Here is a 21,720-nt window from a genome sequence, read left to right as displayed (position 1 = left end):
TGTGGAAAAATGATGGGTTCTTGATAAGAATGGCATATACCTAAGAAAAGCTAATCTTTAAACATTTATACATGGTCTTAAAATTGTGATCTAGAGAGTTTTAAACTAAAAAATGGCTGAGGAAGAGGGAAAAAACTTCCCCCTTAGATTGATACCACTGGAAGAAGGATAACAGAAGAGAGGACCAGTAATTTATAGGGTAGACTATCCAAGAAGAAAATTCAGTTATAAAGTCTATGACCTTAGCTTCTTATACACAAATGTACAAAGTATGTTAGTAGCAATTCATTGAACTAGATATCCAAACCTAAGGAGGCCAATTTGACCATATGGATTTAGGTAGGATATAATAGTATGGAACTTATTACTAAGAAATGTTTCTAGAACTGCATACTTTCTTCAAAAGGAATATAGAAAGATGATTTAATAGCATTATATATTAAAAAGATTTGCTTAGGTCAAAATCTGGAAGCTGAGGACAAAAATATAGTAGGAAGCATTTGAATGGGAAGAAATAGTGGGAAGAACCATTATAAAATGTTACTGTCATGAGAATGTACCATGGACCACCCAGAAGAAGGAGGGATTTGTTAAGGTGTTCTGGAAATCAATCACAAACAGAAGCATGATGATATTATAATGGTGGGAGCCTTGAACTGTCCCAGTTACCTGCTTGAAGTCTCTTTTTGCCAAAATCAGATCATAAAATAATGATAATTTTATCATTTAAAAAAGGAGAAGAAATGGGGCGGCTAGGTGGCGCAGTGGATAAAGCACCAGCCCTGGAGTCAGGTGTACCTGAGTTCAAATTCAGCCTCAGACACATAATAGTTACCTAGCTGGGTGGCCTTGGGCAAGCCATTTAACCCCATTGCCTTTCAAAAAAAAAAAAGAGAAGAAACAACAAAGGGAATTGCTATTCTGGGTCCCAATTCAGACAGCATTTCAGTAGGAATTGATTACCTCAGTGCAAGAGGAAATGATAATATAGAGTTAATGCTAGGAATGGAGACCTAAGCTGGACATAGAGCATACCTTAGAGCCAAGATTTTAGGTGAGTAGATTTCAAAAGGTTTGGAGAAAAAAAAAGCTAGGATCCCATGGCCTACTATTTTGACGAAGACAACAAGAGACAAGATTTTCTCTATAATGTAATTCTAAAGACACTAGCATAAATTATTTTCATGTAAAGGAAGAAGGGGAATTCTAAAGAAATTAAATGTGACCAAACAGGAAATTCATTTGACCAACTCATACATATACACACACACACACACATATATATATATACACACAAATATATATATATATATATATATATATATATATATATATATGATATAAAGGCATAAAAAGATTGATAAGGTATAGTACAGACCCCTAAATGTAATATCAGACATGCTACCATCTGGATTGAGATGAGACTGCTAATAAATACTAAGGACAACAGAGGAAAGTGGTTTATATCTGTGAGGCATAAAAGAAAGCTTAGAAAGAGTATAGGACTTTTACTTGGAGTGAATGGCTTGATAATGACAGGATAAATGATTAAGTTTTTATTTTGCTTCTATTTTTCCTTCCAGAGAGAATGATCTTTGGTATTGGGAATAAACAAAAATGATTAGTAAGTTAATAAGGAAAAAGTAAAGCAACATCTAATTGCCCTCAGTTCATGTCACAAAGTTTGATCAAACTGCATCCTAATTTACCAAAAGAACTGATACACACACACACACACACACACACACACACATATCTGTCATTCAGTATTAATTTATTAAGAATCTTATTTCTGGGGCAGCTAGGTGATATAGTGGATAGAGTACTGGCCCTGGAGTCAGGAGGACCTGAGTTCAAATCCAGCCTCCGACATTTAATGCTTTCTTAGCTGTGTGACCTTGGGCAAGCCACATAACCCATTGCCTTGCGCAAAAAAAAAAAAAAAAACTATTTCAGGATGGTGAGGTGGCACAATGAAGAGAGCACTTAACCCAGAGTCAGGAAGAACAGAATTCAAATTTTGGTTTTGGATACTTAGTTCACTTCCCAGAGAACATTTTGTAACATACTCAGTACTAGTTTATATTTCCTTCCTTCCTTGTAAAGAAAGTCGTTGAACCCTGCTTTCAAGGAACTACCAGTCAGATGGGGGGAGAACATGTGAACAATAGAAACGAGATAGGCAAGATAGATTGAAATTAATTCATAGAGAAAGGCATGAGAATTAGTGGGGGTTTGGGACAGGTGAGTAGATTTCAAAAGGTTTGGAGAACCTAGGATTTTAGCTGAAACTTGAAGGAAACTTGGGAAACAAGAAGTGGAGGTAAAAGAGACAGTATTCCAGGAATGGGAGTCAGCCAGTGAAAGTGGCCAGAGTCAGCAGAGAGAGGGTCATGGATAAGGAAGAGCAAGAGGCTGGTTCTGGTGGGTCACAGAGTATGTTGAGGGGAGGGAGGTTGAAGACTGGAAAGGTAGAGAAGGACCCAGTTATTGGGGGGGGGGGGCTTTAAAAGCCAAACAAGATTTTATATAAGGTGCTGGAGGGATAGAAGGTCACCAGAATTGAATGAGGATGAAGTATGTCTGTGTGATCTCCTCAGATGTGCACTTTAGGAATGTCAATTTGACAACTAAGTTAAAGATGGACGGCAATAGAGAGAGACTTGAAAGAACATCGGGGGCGGCTAGGTGGTGTAGTGGATAAAGCACCAGCCTTGGAGTCAGGAGTACCTGGGTTCAAATCCATTCTCAGACACTTAATAATTACCTAGCTGTGTGGCCTTGGGCAAGCCACTTAACCCCATTTGCCTTGCAAAAAAAACCTTAAAAAAAAAAAAAAAGAACATCAGTCAGCAGAATATTGCAGTAATTCAGGTATGAAATGATAGGATTACTGAAATTCCATGTGTAATTGTTGAAAGATCTTGGAAAACTACAACAGGATTGATAAAAGATAAGTGCCCTGAATTGACAAAAAGTGGGGCAGGGGTAGTGACCTGTGAATTTTACTTGAGTTCAGAAAATATTAAAGGAATGACATTTGAGTATTCAGAAATATAACCAGTGATTGCTAATAGCTTGATGAAGGACAAGTTTTATGCCAGATTAAACTTAGTTCCTCTTATTTTTGACAGTTACTGAAACATCGAATTTCTGAAGACATGGCATCCTTAGATTTTAGCAAAGCAATTGACAAAATTTCTCATTCTGTCCTCATGGACAAGTTGGAGAGATGAACTAGGTAAATAGTGTAGTTACATAGACTGGTTGAGAGACCAGACTCAAATAGTATTCATTGATGGGGTTGGTATTAACTTGGAGGTTATTCTTTAGTGGAGCACCGCAAGAGCTATTCTTATCCCTCTGCTTGTCAACATTTCTTTTAGTGACTTGAGATGTAGGGTATAGATGATACACTTGTCAGGTTTATGGATGACACAGTGTTGAGACATATTGGTTTCCAAGATGAACTAAGTCTAGGACTATGGGCTAAATCAAATATTAAATGACATAAGTATAAATGTAAAATTCTACATTTATTTTAAGAAAATTACCCTCATAAGTCAAGAAGAAGATGAATAGTTATCTGTGTCCTGCAAGTGTAGTATCTGGGTGACATGACAACTTTAGAAGCTATATTGTATTGAGAGGCTTAGTATCCAGAGCAAGGAAGGGGATTGTCATACTCTAGTCAGATGACAACAATATTGTGTTTAAATCTGATGTCACATTTTAAAAGGTTATAGATGAACTGGAAAGTGCCAAGTATCCACAAGATGGTAAAGGAAACTGGAAAACCTGGAACATGAAAGGATAGAGAAAGTGGAGATGTATATCCTGGAGAGAAAGATTTTGGGGAGGGACACACAATAGTCTTCAAATGTTTTAAGTACTGTTATGGGAAGAGGAATGTTACTTTTCTATGTGATCCCAGTCCTGAGGGTCGACCAGGATCACAGGGTGGGAGTTGGAGAGAGAGGATTATTTAGGCCAACTATCAAGAAAAATTTCCAAACAGTTAGAATTGCCTAAAAAGGGGATGGCAGTGCAGGTGTGAGGGGCAAAGCATGGTGGTATGGGATTGTAGGCATCTGATCCAGAAGTTTTGGAGAGTAAAGTACCTTCAAGAATCTTACATTGGGGGCAGCTAGGTGGCGCAGTGGAAAAGAGCATTGGCCCTGGTGTCAGGAGTACCTGGGTTCAAATCCGGCCTCAGACACTTAATTATCTAGCTGTGTGGCCTTGGGCAAGCCACTTAACTCCATTTGCCTTGCAAAAAAAAAAAAAAAAGAATCTTACATTGATTAGACCTGACTTTTCTCTCAGAACATCGGGTCTTGCTGAGAACAGGTGCAGAGAAAGGAAGATCAGGGCTTCAGTGGTGTAGAGAGAGGAGAAGAGACAGTTGGCTCCCCAGAAAGCATTGGGGAGTGGGGAAGAGTAAGGGTCAGTAGCTTGAGAAAAGCTGCTAATTGCTGGCACAAAGGGAACCCACCACCATTGATGACAAAGCAGGACTGGTAAGTGTTTAATATGAGGAATAGAATGTTGAGAGGAATAAAATGTTCATTTTATCTAATTCCAAATATTAAAGGGCAGTCAGTGCTCCCAGAGAACAGAACTAAGAGCAGTGGTGGGAAGAGAGACGGAGAAGGTCACAGAGAGATTTAGGCTCAGGAAACATCTCGAGCTGTCCAGAGGTGGATAGTGCTGCCTTGAGAGTGAGTGGAAGGTCTTTAAATAGTTTAGCAATGGCTGGCCGGCTTGGGTGCCCAGGGCAGGGGACTCGTGACTTTGCTTCATTTCAGTGCAGTTGAACCAGATGCTCTTTGTGGTCTTTTTCAGTTCTGAATCCTAGTTTGAAAGCAATGGGGGTTCACTGACCTGGACCCAGTCCCTAAAGTAGAATCTCCCAGTTCCTGTGGCGATTCATATGCCAAAAAGCATTTTAGTACAAGCAGGTGTGGGGAGAGGGCACTGCCAAGAAAAAAATCTAAATGCCCAGTCTAAAGAGAAGGAGATTGATGTCTTGGGACTTGTAGGATCTCAGACTATCAAGCCCAGAAGCACCAGGAAGAAAGGATGTTCCTCTGTGACCTCTGGCAGGGCTGAGTGGATGCTGGCACATTTCCTCTTTAGACTGAGATAGACCACTTGAGAGAGAAAAACATTCCCTTAGGGTAGTTCCTGTGGCTTTCTAGCCATGCTGTCAGCTCAGTCTATGAGGGTCCAGGGCCAGAACTATGGCAGAAGATGGGATGAACAGGGAAATTCTTACCATTTGGGGATAAACTGTTGTTTGTTTTTTTGCCACTGTGAGTGAGCTCACTTCTCTCTCCTAGTTTCTCTTAACACCAGTGTGTCCTCAGATTTCACGAGTTCTGTATCCGTGGATGGTGTATCGTGGGAAAGAAGCAGACTTGTCCCTACTGCAAAGAGAAGGTGGATCTCAAGCGGATGTTCAGTAACCCGTATCCTTTTGGGGCTGGTGCAGATCTGTTTTACCTCCCAAAGTCTTTCTGGAAGACTGGGCAGCAATTGTGGGGAGAGCTTAGAAGGAGCACTAGGATGGAATGTCCTGGTCAAAAGTCAAGATGACTTCTCTCCAGTGAAGGCAGAGCAAAGTCCACCCACTGGGCCTCAAAATTACTTTCTTCATTACGCTTCCTCACTGAATTTGACCCTTATTCTTTTCTTAATTTCTTACCCAGATTTCTTATTACAAGCCTCCCCTAGCCTTTTAGCATTATTGATTTTTAATTCCAGTGATACCTCTTCAGGAGTAGATCTGTCAAGGATGCTACTTGAGAGCATCTCAACCTCTCAGGCTAGAACACACTGGTGGTGAGGAGGACATGTTATGCATAGCCCCTGCTAAGGACTCATTAGCAATGTGACACCCTCTTGTTATCTAACTTGGTATGCACTTTCTCTCCAAACACTTGGGCATTAAAACCTGTTGCCCTCTTAAGGCTTCCCAAACTCCTCAGCAAGAAGTCACCAATGGGCAGCTAGGTGGCGCAGTAGATAAAGCACTGGCCCTGGAGTCAGGAGTACCTGGGTTCAAATCCGGTCTCAGACACTTAATAATTACCTAGCTGTGTGGCCTTGGGCAAGCCACTTAACCCCATTTGCCTTGCAAAATCCTAAAAAAAAGAAAAAAGTCACCAATGACAGCATAATCTTAGACCAGTTTATTGAAACTATCACAATTCCTTCACTCTAGGCATAAAAATTCATTGCTCAGCTCTGAAGAGATGTCTTCCATTCTTTATAGTCCTTCATAGTCTCTAATTTCAATCCTTCATAGCTCCTTGTCCCTGAAGGAATGATAGCAATCATATCAGTTGGCAATGCTATTGAATTTTACCCTTTCCACAGTCATCTCATATAATCTCATTTAACCCTCACAACAATCTTGTAAAATAGGGCAGAGATTATATTATAAATGAGGAAACTGAAGCAATATCAGATGAAGTGACTTGCAATGAGGCTAGTGAGTAGCAGAGCCAAGATTTGAACTCTGAAGTCCTGTACTTTTTCCATTATATCACACCAGTGGACAAATCTGATTCAAACTTCATTGTCCCCTTTAACTACATTGTTAAAATGCTCCAATATTGTCATTTTCTCTTTGCAGCTATTATCAATAACTCCATACAATTTCTATTTCTGTAATATTTTAAGATTTACAGAACACTTTGAAGGTTGGTAGATAGTAAGTGTTGTCAATATTTTAGAAGAGTAAATGAATCCACAAAGGTGATTTGTCCAGGTTCACACAGAATTATAGTCAGGATTTGCACTGAGGTGTTCTGATTGCAGGAAATTCCATGCTCTCTTCATTACACCCTACTACCTTTCATAGATACATGGCAGAGTAGAGTTTTCAAAGTGCTTCAGTAGAATGAGAATGATATGTAGAGGTTTTGAAACATCCCTTTCCCATAGGAGTACTGCTTTGTAAAATACAGAAGTGCTATAGGGACAGCTAGGTGATGCAGTGAATAGAGGACTGACCCTGGAGTCAGGAAGACCTGAGTTCAAATTTGGCCTTAATTGTCTAGCTGTATGATCTTGAGCAAGTCACTTAACCCCATTGCCTTGCAAAAAAAAAGCACTTTAAAAATGGAGCCATCTTGATTTTTGTTGGCTTCCTGCCAGCCTCTGATGGGGCTCTCCTCCCCTGCCTAACAAGGCTCAGCCTGTTTGGGAATAGCTCATTGTTATTAACAGCAGTGTTCATATCCTAACTTTTCTAGCACTTTTAGATTTACAAAGTGCTTTACAGATATTTTCTTATGTAATAATAACCTTATGAGGGAGGTATCAGGTCTTGCTGTTCCCACCTTATAGGTGAAGAAACAGGCTCAGAGAAAGTCATTGACTAGCCTGTGGTCAAACAGTAAGTCTAAAAGGTAGGATTTGAACCCAAACTTCTTGACTCCAAGTCCAACACTTTACCTCTTATGATAATTCTAGATATTGAGCTGAACTCTTTGAATAACTCTCCCCACTTCCCTCTAATTGTTTTTAGTTCTATGTCTGGAGCTATCAGGGACATGTCTATTCTCTATTTCACCTATCTCTTCCAAGTATGTTCATAGAGCACTTCAGTTCTCATTTTTCTAACAACCCAGCCTCCCATCCTCCATCTCTAAAATTCCTCTAGTTTCTCTAGTTGCATCTGCCTGTCCTATCCTCAAAATAACTAAAGTCCAACCATGTATAGATTCAGCTAACATTTTCAGGAGGAATTGAACTAGAAAGCCCGTTCCTATTCCTTGATGCTCATCCCTAAACAGACTTTACAAACATGGCACTTAGTGACCTAGAACAGGCTGGTTCACTGACCACCCCCCACCCCACCCCAGTCATGATTGACTAGACAACCCTCCTCTAGAATTTCATTAAAACAGATCATGTTCCTTCCCAACAGTATGTGAAGTAGGCCCTACAAATCTCACAAAATCTTCCCCAGTTCCATTGGTTGATTCTGCTCTGTTTTCCCATTTCCTCTTCATTTTCTCCACTCTCCTCAGAATGAGTTCCAATTTGTCATTGCCTTTCTTAAAATAAGATGTTTAGAGGTGTGTATACAATATCCTAGAAGGCAAAGGGTGCTGTCACTGCCTTCATCCTGATATAATGCTTCTATTCATGCTTTTCATTCTATTTTTGGGTTGTCATGTCATCTTTTTTTTTCCCCTACATGAATTGCCTTCTAGCTCTGCCAGCTCTAAAATTATATTATTCTAATATTCCCAGGTTGGCTTCCATGCTGCCCCCTCACTACTGGCATCTCTAATTTCTTTCTTTTCTTTTTTTAAAAATCAATTTATTTTTTCAATTACATTTAAAGATAATTTCCAACATTCATTTTTATAAAGTTTTCTCCCTCCCACCTTCTCTAGTCCCCCTTCCCTATCTGATATAGTTTATGGATATATACAATTTTGTTACACATGTTTTTATATTAAATCTGACTCTGAAAGAAGAATCAGAACAAAAGGGGAAAACTATGTACTTTTTTATTATCTTATAGACAGTTATATCAGACACTTAAAAATATAACACAAAGAAGAGAGATTATAAGCCTCCTCACTCAAAAGTTAGCATCACCTCCTGCCTATTTTCCTTTGAAAATTAGGGAATTTTTCCTTGTGTACCTCTAACCTCAGACCCTCATACTGTAATTGAAGTCAGTATGATTGAGGAGCCCGATGACTGGTGCTTTGTGAGCTTGAACCTTTCTCCCCTGCCTTCCACCTCCAGATTAGTTTTTTCAAGTTAAACTAAGCCAGTTCCTTTTCCCCTCAGCTTTATTTTCCTATGCAATTATATTCATGCATCCTAGTCACTCTTCAGCTTCTCTACAGCCAGGTAGACCTAAGACCTCTGAAGTGAGGGTCTGATCATAGCCCCTCATGCTGCAGACCTTGTCTTGGTCATGTAGCATCTAGGAAAGTGACCTTTCCCCATTCATCTTCACCCTGGGAGCCAGTAGTGTATGCTTCCTTTGCCTGGCCCAGCTGGAGCATCCTGGTACACCTGGGGAAGAGACAAAGGAAAGAGTGGACCAGGAAACAGAAGGGTAGTAGAAACCATAATCTAAAGCTAGAAAATACCTGAAAGTCATCTAGTGTTTGTAAAGGAAAAAATGGAAGCCGAAGAAGGTAGGTGACTTGTCCAAGACAATAAGTGGCAGAACTAAGATTTTAATTAATTCTCTAAGGTCAGAGGAAAGCTTTTACTTCTCTCTCCTTGTAAATCAGCAACCCAGGAACTACTCTTCAAATTTTTTGGTTTCAATGTTTGGTCCTGGCCCCTTCCCATTCATGGCTCTCCTGTCTGCCTTGGCCCAGTATCTCTGAGCTTGTTGTTCTCTCCTTTCTTCCCCTTACCTCCTCCCTTCCTCTCCTCCTTTCTCCTGTCCCTTCATCTCTCCTCTTTCTTCCCCTTTTCCCCCTTCCCTTTTTTTCCTCCTTCCCTTTTTTTCCTCTCCCTTGTCCTGTCTTCTTCTCCTTTCCCTGTCTCCCCTTCCTCTATTGTGTAGCCGTTTCCATCTTTTCGCCCAAATTGATTTAAGACCCTTCTAGAGTCAGTGATGGGGAGTTGGGGGTGGGATCTGTTAAGAAACAGTTTCAGTTCCTCCCTCACACAGCTTCTGTTGGGCTTCAAAAGCCCTCTCTATGGAAGTTGTCTTATTATGGGGTTGTCAGGGAAGTTAGGAAGTCTAGCCTAGGCATGTCACTGACCAGGGAGGATCAAGTCATGAATCAGAACTGTCCCCTTTGGTTCTAACAGACCACTAGTCTAAGCCACCAGCACCTTCTCTTTGTTCTCTGTGGGCCCCTTTTCTTTGACCTGTGTGCACTGAAGATGGGAGCGGCCTCATGTCATGTATGGACAACTGCTCGACTGGCTCCGCTACCTCGTGGCCTGGCAGCCAGTCATCATTGGATTGGTCCAGGGAATCAACTACACCCTGGGTCTGGAGTAAGCAAGGAGCAGAAGGGAAGCAGGGGCAGAGGCATCTGTGGCAAGCAGCCCACCAGCCCGAGGTCCCGGGCTGAAACAGCCCCCTCCCCACTACACAGCTGGTAGAGACTTCGTCGTCCTCTACAACCACTTCTGAGCATTCACTCCCTCGACTCCGAGGGAAGACTCTTGTCTCTGGGGGTGTGGCAATGAATCAGCCCATGGGGGCTGCCTGACAGAGAGGTTCTTTTTAAAAGAAAATTATTTTAATGACTATATTTAAAACCTTTTTTATTGCAAGAATATGAGGCAGTGACAACACCTTCCCTTCCCCTTCCCCATCCCTGCCTACTGGCCTGAGAGCCCAAAACTGAAATGGGAAGATAGGTGCAGCCTTGGTCAGGCAGAACCCTGAAAGGATCATCGTTCCAACTTCCCCTTGGAGCTCTTTGTATCTCTCCCCAGTTCTGGAAAGAGCCATAGCCCTGCATGATATGCAGAGTTGGAGGGTTTCTCTAACAGCTTCTATGCCTGGAAATCTGGCCATGAGGAAGTGTGCCTAGTTCCCCTCTGTGGCTAAGCAGTGTTGTCAGTCAGGATTCCTGTGTATTAGCATTCCAAAGAGTCAGCCAGAGAATGAGGAATCTCTTATTTTTTGCAGAGGCTAGGGGCAGCGATGAAAGAACTTCCAGCTGTCAGCACAGAGCCACACTACAGGATCCCATCTCCTCCTGATGTGGTCACATACCCAGAGGTGACATTGTGCACCTGGAGCATACTGGCTCTTCTGAGGTGCTCAGCTGGCCGGTGACAGCTCCTCCGGTGCCTTCTCTGCTGGTCTTCAGCCACCTCCACCAGGGTAAATGATCACTGCTTTGGATATAGCTTTCCAAAGTTATCAACTGTCCTCCCCCCTCCCTATCCTGCCCTGCCCCAGTAGACATATCCACAGGTACACATCCAATTCCATCCTACCTCCTTATCCCCATTTGACATTTTCAAAACTGGAAACCCAAACTTTTTTAGTGTTTGTAGATCTCAGGTTGAATATAGTTGCATTCAGTGATTCTGCAGACCTGGGGAACAGTTGCATGAGGAGGAGCTGGGCCTGCCCCCTCAGGAAGAGCTATCATGACCTGACCATGTGAAGAGTTATCCCTTTCTTTGGGAGTTCCTCATTTTGGTCCATGTTTTGTTTTGGGGTTTTTTTTTTTGTTGGTTTGGGGTTTTTTTTTTGGGGGGGGGTCTATTTTTATCATCTGATTCTGTGAGCCATCACTGACCCCTGAGTGGCTAGAGAGAATTGTCACCCAAGGCTGTGTGAGAACTAGAGATGCCAAGGCTTCAGGGAACTGAAGAGAAAAAACCCAGATGGGCCTTGTACACTTGTTTAGGTCAGAGCAGAAAACTTAAGGAACATATGTTCTCACGCCAGGTTTTCAAAGTGAAATTGGAAGTAGTGCCAAAGGTGGGAAGCAACTGGAGATCTTGGAGCCGAAGCTGAGTCATTCTTCCTCTAGTGATGACTTTTCCTAGACTCCTAGGGGAGTGTGTTTATTGCTGAGAAGAGGCCAACCCACAGAGGGAATCCCCAAAATAAGACTGGGTGCATTTGCTGCTTGACCTGGCTCTTTGCGGGGCCGTGATGGAGGGTATGGGGGAAGGGGAAATTATTAACATGGGATCTTCAGGGCCCCCAGACTAGAAAGCTGCCTAATCAACAGCTCTATCTGAATACTTTCAGCATCCATGCTCAATAGGAAAAGTCAGCTTAAGCTCCCCACAACATGCTACTTGAGGTCAGGGGGAGCATTGAACCAGAGATAAGATGGAGAGGACATAGAAACTTTATGGGACTTCCTCCCCCCACTGGAGCATCTCTTGGCCTTCAGCTAGCTCAAGTTTAGGGGAGAGAAGACACACCATAAGTCTGCCTGAGCTTCTGTACCAGAGGCCACAGCCTCAATTTCACAGGGAGGGAGGGCCATTAGCCACTAGATGGGTATAGGAGGTGGGGATCATAGGAGGGTGGAGGCCAGAATGGGAAGAGAATAGCCCTCAATTTTGGGGTCAACTCCATGGCCTGAAGCTTGTCCTCTAGGGAGGTGGTGGGCCCGAGCTTTCTCACAACTCCAGTTTTAATAAAAACCCTGTGAGCTGAGAGAAATTCCTGAGTTCATTTTCCTGGGAGACAGGGCCAATCTTCGGTCTGCACCAGCCTGTTTCTTTTCTATCCCCTTAGGTCTCTCCCTAAACCTCTTCAGATCAAAAAAGTCACCAATCCTCACTGGGGTCTCATCTTTTGCAGGAGGGCTTTGGACTAGATGAACTTTTAAATCTATGGTCTATATTATTCAAATGATTCTGCCGAAGTTTCCACCCAAGGACCGAGCTGGTTACCTTATCCTGTGATTACTTATGTCCTCCCAGTCATTGTTGTGGACTAAGTTGAGCTAGTCCTCACTCCCCCAAGGACTAGGTGGGTTCTCTTGCCTTCCCCAGCTTGCTTCCCTCTCTAGTTCTCTGCCTTTTAGTCTTGGACTTGCCTTTGAGACTACCCAAAAGTCTAGGGAGATGAGGTGGGGGAGTAGATATGAGATCAATACTTTTTTTTAAGACTCAAGGTGATGACAAAAAACAGATCCTCCTGTTTCCAGGAATTTATTTGAGAGAAATTACAATTATAAAGTAGGAAGTCTACTTAATTTCAGTGAAAGTGGGAGGGAAAGACCCCTTGAAAAAGTCAGTACTTCTCTCAGTCTGGACGTCAGAAAGTATAGCAGGTGGCTGGCATCATTGCAAGTGCTGGGGCGGGGAGGCAAAAAAAAAAGCATTAAATCTAATGTGGAAAACAAAAAGTATAAAGTAAGCTCTGTATAAATAGGAAATAATATCAGGAAAGACTGGAGAGATAGAGGAAGAGAAGTCTGACTGTAGAAGGTGTAATTTTAGTTGGGTCATAAAGGAAGCCAGGCAGTGATTCAAGGGTGGGGGGGAGAGTTTAAGGCTTGGGGAACAACCAGAGAAAATGCCAAGAAATGAGTGTTTTGTTAAAGAGTAAAAAGAAAGGGTAGGAGGGGCTTTGGTTATGAAGGACTTTGAATGCCAGGCGGGATTTCATATTTGATCCTAGAGGAAATAGGAATTCACAAGAGTTAAGTGGAAGGTAACATGATTAAACCTGCCCTTTAGGAAAATCACTTTGCTGAGCTCAGTGGCTAGGAAACACTCAACATTCAGATGGAAGAGGCCAAGGCCTTGCCACATATGCACCCTTCTACCCAGGCATTCCTTTACAGTCATATAAAGTTTTCACCACAGAGTCCTCTTCCAAATTTATCAAAAATAATGAAAAGGTCTGCTTTTTTGACACTATTCAGTGCCAAGCCTATGGCAGAAGCTCTGGGCTCTGCCAGTATGATGGCGAAGCCCCAGTTTTGCCTTCTGCAGCCAGGGAAAAGCTTTGTGATGGGAAACTCAGAATGATGTCCAAGCAATTGACAGCTACAGAGATCAATTGGTAAATATTAAGAGTGAGAATGGGCCATGGAGGACTATTGGAATAGGAAATATAGGAACTGACCCTTGTGATGGAATGGGGTGGGAATGAGATGCCAATTGTAGCATACAAGTGAAGGAAAGCAAAGGTGGGAAAAGCACCTGAGGAGGGTGTGAAGGTAAGCCAAAAAAAAAAATTACTGAAACCAGACAACAGGTCTTTGATCCCTGGTGTCTGCACTTGAACAGAGTTGGCATGAAACTTCTGGTGTTCCTGAGTTCCATTTCCCCTTTGGAGTTCCCCAGCGCACCTAGCCCAGTCAAGCACAAAGGGTACTGGGGGGGAGGGGGATCAGTTTCTGAACACTGGAAGTTTGGAGAAGGGAATGCATGGTTACTGCCCTTGAGGATCTTGCAGTAAATCTGGGGCCTCTCCACTCCATTGTCTAGAAGGCTGAGGGAGTTGTCTGTGTCAGTGTGATGTTCCAGCTCCCCCTCAGCCCTCTTCCCTATGTCTATCTTCCCACCACCACAATTGTGACATGTTTGGGAAGGAATTGAGAAGATTAAGAACCACACACATGGAGTGATACTTTATGTGTGCAAATAAGCATCAGGGTAAGTGAACATGAAGCTTGAGCCAGACCCCCAAGAGGAGAGAATGGAGTGGGGAGACAGTCAATGTTGTATGCTAAGACAGAAAAGTCATCAGAAAAATCCTCCAGGGTTAAGACATCTCCAAAGTAGAGGGTGAATACTAACTAGAAACTCCTCGGATAAGGAAGTCAAGGACACTGAACACTAAAGAGGGATGAAAATGTTCTCTCCCTGCACTGCAGTGGGAGCCTCTCTGCTCTGGCCATCTCCCTGCATCAGTGTTCCAGGGAAGGCACCATCCGGCCGGTGCTCAAGGCTTCCACATCTGAGAAGACGCCTCCAACCACTGGCTGATCCCCTGAGGTGGCTGGACGTCTTACTTGAAAGACTGGACTCTCAGTCTTGTAGTCGTGTGTGTGATGTGGAAGGCAGTGAAGTGCCTGTCTGCCTATTGGGAAATTAATCCTGACTATGGGGCCCACTGCGTGGGTTCTTGGGATGAAAGTGAATGGAAGTAGTTTGAGAAGAGATGTTTCTAAATTTAGGGTTTCCTCTAGTTTGTATTCAAATTTCCCATTGTTGAAGAGACTTTAAGAGGGGCGGCTAGGTGGCGCAGTGGATAGAGCACCAGCCCTGGAGTCAGGAGGGCCCAAGTTCAAATCAGACCTCAGACACTTAATAATGACCTAGCTGTGTGGCCTTGGGCAAGTCACTGAACCCCATTGCCTTGCAAAAACCTTTAACAAGAGAGAGACTAAGGGGCGGGGAGGCAGCATTTGGGGGACTCTGAATCTCAGTCCTAATACTTGAGTCCCAACCGTTCCCTGAGAAATCCCTCCAGTCTTTCCTTCCCTGACCTGGCCCCCAATCCTAAATGCATTGATGATACAAAATACCCTCCTTCTCCTATCCCTAACAAGTAGAGGAGAAGCAAACCAACAGAATTGAGTGCTGATGGTGATTGGTGCCTATCTACGACCATTTTGTCACACAACAGCAGCTGGAGAAACAGAAGGGATGCTAGAGATCAGGGAAAGGCAGCATTTCTAGAATGCTCTATCTGTAAGCAGCTAGGAACATCAATAGCCAAGTGTGAAATCCAAAGTCAGAGGCCTCCTGCCTTGGGCTTTAACCAGCAAGTCACCTTGGAGTGCTCTGCCTTTTTTCTTACCTATAAAAGAGGACACAAAAAAACACTTTCCGGGGTTAAAGTGAGGGGAATGATAGCTAAGATTTTTTACGTAGCACCTACTGCATGCCAGGCACTTTGCTAAGCACTTTACAAATATCTGAACCTTACAACAACCCTGCTTTGAGGTGGGTATTATTAGCATCATTCTAACAGTGGAAGAAACTCAAGCCAACAGGGATTAAGAGATTTATCCAAAGTGACACAACCAGGAAGTCTGAGGTCTTTCTGACTCCAGGACAAGCTCTCTTCTGAGTCATTGGGCTGTAAAATGTTTTTGGAACTTTAAAATACTGTATAAATGATAGTCATTATTATCAGCTGATAATAGAACCAATGGTTCAGTTGTTGAAATATTAAAAAAAATAGAAGTGGCATTTGAGGAGAGGAAGACAACACCCTCATTTTACATCATTTCATGGGATGCTTGGTCATCTCAGATTGCAGCACCACTGAAGAGCTGTGGTGAAAAGACCATCATGAAGATCATTGTAGCTGGTGGTGCTATGGATAGAGCACTGGCCTTGGAGTCAGGAGGATGGGAGTTCAAATCCTGTCTCAAGACATTTACTAGTTGTGTGACCTTGGTCAAGTCATTTAACCCTGACTGCCCCGCATCCAGAGCCATCTCCAGTCATCCTGATTCATATCTGGCCACTGGACCCAGATAACTGGAGGAGAAAGTGAGGCTGGTGACTTAGCACAGCACCCCCTCACTCAAATCTCACTTATGAACTTGTTTTGGCATCACCTCCCTGACATTCGTGGTCTTCAAAAATCAAGGACAAACATTACAACCCCTCAAATATTATAATCCTGAAGAACCTTATAGTCTCCACCAAACCTCCAAGATAACACTTAAGCTGGCTCTTCAGTGACTTCATTATGAAAGTGGGATCAGGGAGGAGAACGAAAACTGGAAAATGTGATTATGAATGAGTAAGGCATACGTGCATGAGACTAATGCTTGTGGATTGATTACTCAGAAGCTTTCTGTCTGGGTATCATTTTAAAATAGGGGTAATGGGGTAAGCAATGAAGTATCCTCCCCCAAATTAAATCAACTGTGTTAGAAAGGAAATTACTCATTGCTGACATGGGAGGTGTTTCAGAATCATGTGCAGTTCAACCTAAAGCAAAAGGTCAACATCAATACTGAGTTAACAGAAAAGATAAGATGAGAAGGCTCTGGGGGTAACTGCAGCTCCAACCCTGTCTATTTAAACAAGCCATTGATTCTGGGAAAGTGGGAAATGGATACAGATCCCGATTCCAGCTGTTTCTTGAAAAGTTCAGAGGTGTAAAAGAAAATGAAAGCAACTGTAAAGAGCCCAGAAATCCCCTTAGTCATAGAATGATGGAATTAGAGGTGGAGGGACATTTAGTCCAACTCTTATATTGACCTAAGAAGGACACAGACTCAGAAAGAATAGGTAATTTGCCCAAGTAAATTTAGTAGTAAATACATTGGATTCCTTTATAAACAAAGAGATACAACAGCCCTGGGCTTCGTGTATTTAAAATACAAGCACATTTGGAAAACATGAAAAAAAAAATGACAGGTTATAAGCCTTTGATCATCTCACAACTGAGTAGAAAAGCAAACTAGTCTGCAGGAAACTCAGCCACTTGACTCCACTAAGTCCTGAGAAACTCATAAACAAACCAGGAAAGGAAACAAACATGATGCAAAATCTAACATTTGACAACATTCCTTAAATCAATTCTCATCAGTGACAAGTAAACTAACAGTTCTGTGACTGAGATACTAAGTGAGGAAATGAAAGTGGCACTGGAGCAGAGGAACATGGACCCAGATCAAGTGTACCCAGGAGAAATCCATACAATTGTGAAGTGAAAGAAAAGGGGCAGTGAATAGAATGCCAGCCCTGGAATCAGGAGGACCTGAGTTCAAATGCAGACTTAGACACTTAATAATTACCTAGTTGTGTGACCCAGGGAAAGTCACTTAACCCCATTTGCCTTGCAAAAAAAAAAAATAGAAAAAAAAGTAAAAGATTCCAAATGAATGGAAAATACCACAGAAGCTATAATTATCAAGCAAAGTGGGAGGGTGGGGAAGAGAGAAAGGAAACTGGAAAGACAGCAGCAACTATGGAGTTTTATAATCTCTCTATAAAGACTTGAGAGTGATCTGTTTGTTAAATTATAAGCATTTGGACAGACTTGGTTTAATCCATTAGTACATATATTTTGTTTAGGCACTACATATAGCCAATGAATGGGACTCAGGTTTGAACGGGAAAATAGTGTGTTGGATTGAATTTGGGATATCATATAATACTTGCAGTGATTCCTATTGCATTTGCTCTCTGATGCAAAACCTCACTTTAAAAAAGAATGTGTCCCATGGTCTAGGGCAGGGCTGTCCAACCTTACTTTTAAAAGATTTTTTTAATTGAAACAATAAACAATATATTTTGATTTGCCATTTTAGTAGGAGCTCAGCTTCGTTTACTAAAGCATTTAGTAAACCCCCAGACAGATCACATTTTGGACCAGCCCTGGTTTAGGGGGTTCCAAATGGTTTTTACTCTAAACTCATATGGAACCCAGGTTCCTATTGTGGACAACTTGACTCCAAAAAGAAGACATTAGGTTTCTCTTACCCTCTGACTCATTAATCCCCTACCTGGAAGAACTATGGGGAAAATCTACAACAAAACTTAAGTATGGTATGGCTCTTGTCTATGTAGAACCTCCTCTTCCTTATTCTTCCAAGTTGGACTTATTTTCAAGGGTTGGGCACCCAAGGGTGGCTGGCATTCCCCAGTGCTAGAATAATCCATGGTCCAGCCACCCCAAACCACATAATCCATGAGCTTTGACTCTCCCTCCACCAAGAAGCATGCATTTTATTTTATTTGGGATTTTTTGAGGGTTTTTTTTTTTTGCAAGGCAATGGGGTTAAGTGATTTACTCAAGGTCACATAACCAGGTAATTATTAAGTGTCCTAGGCTACTTTTGAACTCAAGTACTCCTACTCCAGGGCTGGTGCTCTATCCACTGTGCCACCTAGGTGTCCCTGAGACATGCATTTTAACTAACAAAAGTAATGATGTTTCTTTAAAAGGTATAGTAAGAAAATAGCTACAAAATGCCTCCATAAATCTTGGGGTTTGCTGTCTCACAAATCCATCCACCCTTCCTTAAGAAGAATGAGCTCAGACTTAATGACCCGCATGTAGGGGACACAGGCAGCCAAGATAACCCATATGGCAGGTTCTGTGGAACTTCCATATAACTTTTTTCTTCTAATGGAATCCTGCTACATTCCTCTGGCCACAGAAGTTTTTCTTGGCAGCTCAGTGAGTTGTGTTCCCAAGAGCTGCTCCCCCCCCTCAATGAAACTCCATTCTCAAATGCCAGGGTTCTTGCTCCCAAGGGCACAGATGGATCTCATCTACTGTGAGGGGCGCACTCCTTGAAGCTGTTTTCTGCCTCAAGGTGATTCAACTCTCTTTCCTGTATAGCTTTTTGAGCATGGGGAGGTCTCTGCTTTCCATAAGATGCTTTATTTCTTACTCAGGAAATAGCTCTATTGCCTTGACCAATGAGTATGAGAATGGAAATCTTATCCCCTTCTCTCATGATGCCCTTTGGAATAAGAGGAACCCTATTCATTTAACTCTTCTTGATGTCATGGATGACAGAGCTTGGCAAGCTAGCTTCCTAAAGGTTACTGGGGAAGTGACTATTTCCCCATCAGCCAGACAACAAAGTAAACTGTTTCTCTAATTCCATCACGGAGAGATTCATACTTATCTTCCCCATTAGATTGTAAGCTCCTCGAGGGCAGGGACTGTCTTTTGCCTCTTTTTGTATCTTTGGTACTTTAGTGCCACATAGTAGGTGCTAAATAAATAATTCAGAGTGTTGACACCTTGGTGATCACTAACACTTCATCTCTTGCTTTTTAGCTTACTTTTGTGGTTTAGTCATTTTTTCAGCTTTTTTGACTCTTCATGAACCCATTTAGGGTTTTCTTGGCAAAGATACTGAAATGGTTCGCCATTTTCTTCTCCAGTTCATTTTACAGATAAACAACTGAGGCAGGCAAACAGGGTTAAATGACTTGCCCAGAGTCCCTCAGTATCTGAGGCCAAATGTGAATTCAGGAGGTATGACTTTCTGACTTAAAGCCCAGCACACTACCCACTGTGCCACCCAGTTGCCCTTGCTTAGTTTACTATCTCATCTGTGATTATATCCTAGGGTGGAGAAAAGCAGCTGATCAAGGACAAACTCCTCTCATTTCATCTGGAGATTAATAGGATCCCTCTGAGAAAAGGTTCTCAATATACAAATGAATTATTAGTATGACATTTATTTCCTCTACAACAAAAGATGTTTAAAACATAAAACTCATAAGCATACATTGACAAATCCCTAAGATATGAAACAGTAACTATTACCATCATTATTTTGTTTCGGTCCCACTTCCAATAAAGGGCAACTGGTCCGAAAATCATTTTTGTCACTTGGTGAAAGATGAGGTAGACTGATTTTTTTTCCAAGAGTGGCAGGCTTGGAAACCAGAGCTTGCAACTTACTCCTAGGCCATGCTGCCTCTTCATCACTATCATTATTATCCCCCCCAAAAGATAAAGGTGCTTTGTGGGGCTGAACATTTCACTTGACCCCAGGACTGTACAAGCTGAACAATTTACTAGGTCCAGTGGGAAATGGCTCAGATCAAGATTCTGATCATGTTCTTGGTCATCTCCAAGAAGCATTATAGATGCAGGAAATCACTTTCCATGAGACAGTTGGCACCAACAATCCAGGAAGGTGCAGCCTTCTGAGGCAGCCTCTATAGCTAGAAATATTCATCCCACAGGATCGTCAGTTGCTTTTACCTAGGGAAGAAGCAGAGGCAGAAGGCAAGCAAGGGTCTAGCAAGGTCCTTAAGATATGACCCATATTATTATTGAGAAGGGGAAGGGAAATAAGAACCTTTCTCCTTTATTCTTCTCTGGGTTATTAAATGGACAGGCTCTTCCTGGCTCATTCATCATCATCTTCAACACAACCCCAGTGGAGACTGAGGGATCCCTCAGAATTTGCTCAATTATCCATTCAAAGAGACCTAAACACATGCCTGGTTCCATGGGAATTAGTCTAAATATCAATCTTCATGTGATGCTCTTTATCTGGGAACACCAAAATCTTCAAAGAATCACATTTGATGGTGATCCAAAGGACAAGGGAGAAAAGTCATGGTGAATGAAAATGAGTCTTAACATGCTTATTTAATATACTTATATAATTATAATAATAATGTACTTATTAAAGAGACAATTTTCTCCAGTGACTAAAGAGTTACTGGACTATCACTGATGACGGTCATATCAGGTAATGACCTAGTAGTGGGACATGAAGTCCCTGAACTTTTTGATTTCCCAATCGTGACTTACAAACATATTCAAATTTCTTTCTTCCACTCTCTCCTCCTTTCCAAATCTCTCTGATCCTGCAAGAAGTCTTTTCCACTCACCCACTAAAGATTTCTTTCACTTTTCAGAAGTCCTCTGATCTTTATAAGCTCTTCCCATTCATGTGGCTCATAAACTACCTTATGGGGCAGCAGAGGTTAAAGCACTGACCTTGAAAGCAGGAGAAACTCAGACACTTGCCTCTTACTAGCTGTGTGACCTTGGGCAAGTCACTCAACCCTGAATACCTCCCAGTCATCCTGATTCCTGTCTGGCCATTGGACCAGATGGCTCCCGAGGAGAAAGTGGGGCTGGTGACCTAGCTCATGTGCTTGCCATGGCATCACCTCCCTGTTGTCGTGGACTTGTTTTGAGAATGAAGGACAAAAATAAGCATAAACTATCTTGTGACAGCTCTCTTTTACAATCATTAAATTCATTGGAGGAAATTCCGTCTCCCCAGCTAGACACCAAGAGTCCCCGGATTGGCTATGTTCTGGTTGGTTGTCCAAAGTGGCAAAACCGGTCACAATTCATGGAAAGTTGCAAAGAGGAAGATTTTGGCTAAATATCAGGAGAAAATTTCCGAACAGTTACAAGGGTCTCCAAGTAGAATGGGTGACCCGGCAAGTAACAAGTTCCCATGCCTGGAGCCCTTCTGGGGCCGGAGCGTTAGCTCACTTGTTAGCGATATCGCAGGGGGATTATTCTCAGTCTGAACTGGCCGAGCTGGTCTCTGAGGCGCCTTGGGCACCAAGCTCGGCGGATGCCAAGTGCCTGCCCTCAAGGAGCTCACAAGCTGCGCGAAAAATTAATACAGTATAAATAGGAGTTAGTCTCAACGAGGAGCAGAGCAGGGGTGGGGGCGGGGGCTTGGGGAGGGGGTGGCAGGGGGACGGGGAAAGCCACCTGAAGCAAGTGAGAGGACAGGGCCAAGGACAAGGCGGAAAATCGCCAGATGTCCCGGGGCAACGCGCTAGTCCGGCGTCTTAGGACTC

At 42.5% G+C, this 21,720-nt stretch overlaps 1 protein-coding gene across 2 annotated transcripts in view; it reads left to right on the top strand.

The window, feature by feature from the left end:
- Nucleotides 1-10,259, top strand: part of RNF121 (ring finger protein 121) — a 107,204-nt gene extending 96,945 nt beyond the window's left edge. For both annotated transcript variants that reach the window (XM_074217322.1, XM_074217323.1), the window contains exons 8-9: nt 5,370-5,471; nt 9,883-10,259. In XM_074217322.1, coding sequence (XP_074073423.1) covers nt 5,370-5,471; nt 9,883-10,003 — 223 coding nt within the window. In that variant the 3' untranslated portion in view covers nt 10,004-10,259. The remainder of the gene's footprint in view (nt 1-5,369; nt 5,472-9,882) is intronic.
- The last annotated feature ends 11,461 nt before the right edge of the window (nt 10,260-21,720 follow it).

This window comes from Macrotis lagotis, chromosome 1 (assembly GCF_037893015.1).
Source record: "Macrotis lagotis isolate mMagLag1 chromosome 1, bilby.v1.9.chrom.fasta, whole genome shotgun sequence".
NCBI classification, from domain to species: Eukaryota; Metazoa; Chordata; class Mammalia; order Peramelemorphia; family Peramelidae; genus Macrotis; species Macrotis lagotis.
Note: the sequence above shows the minus strand (reverse complement) of the source record. Positions and strands in the feature narration are given on the sequence as shown.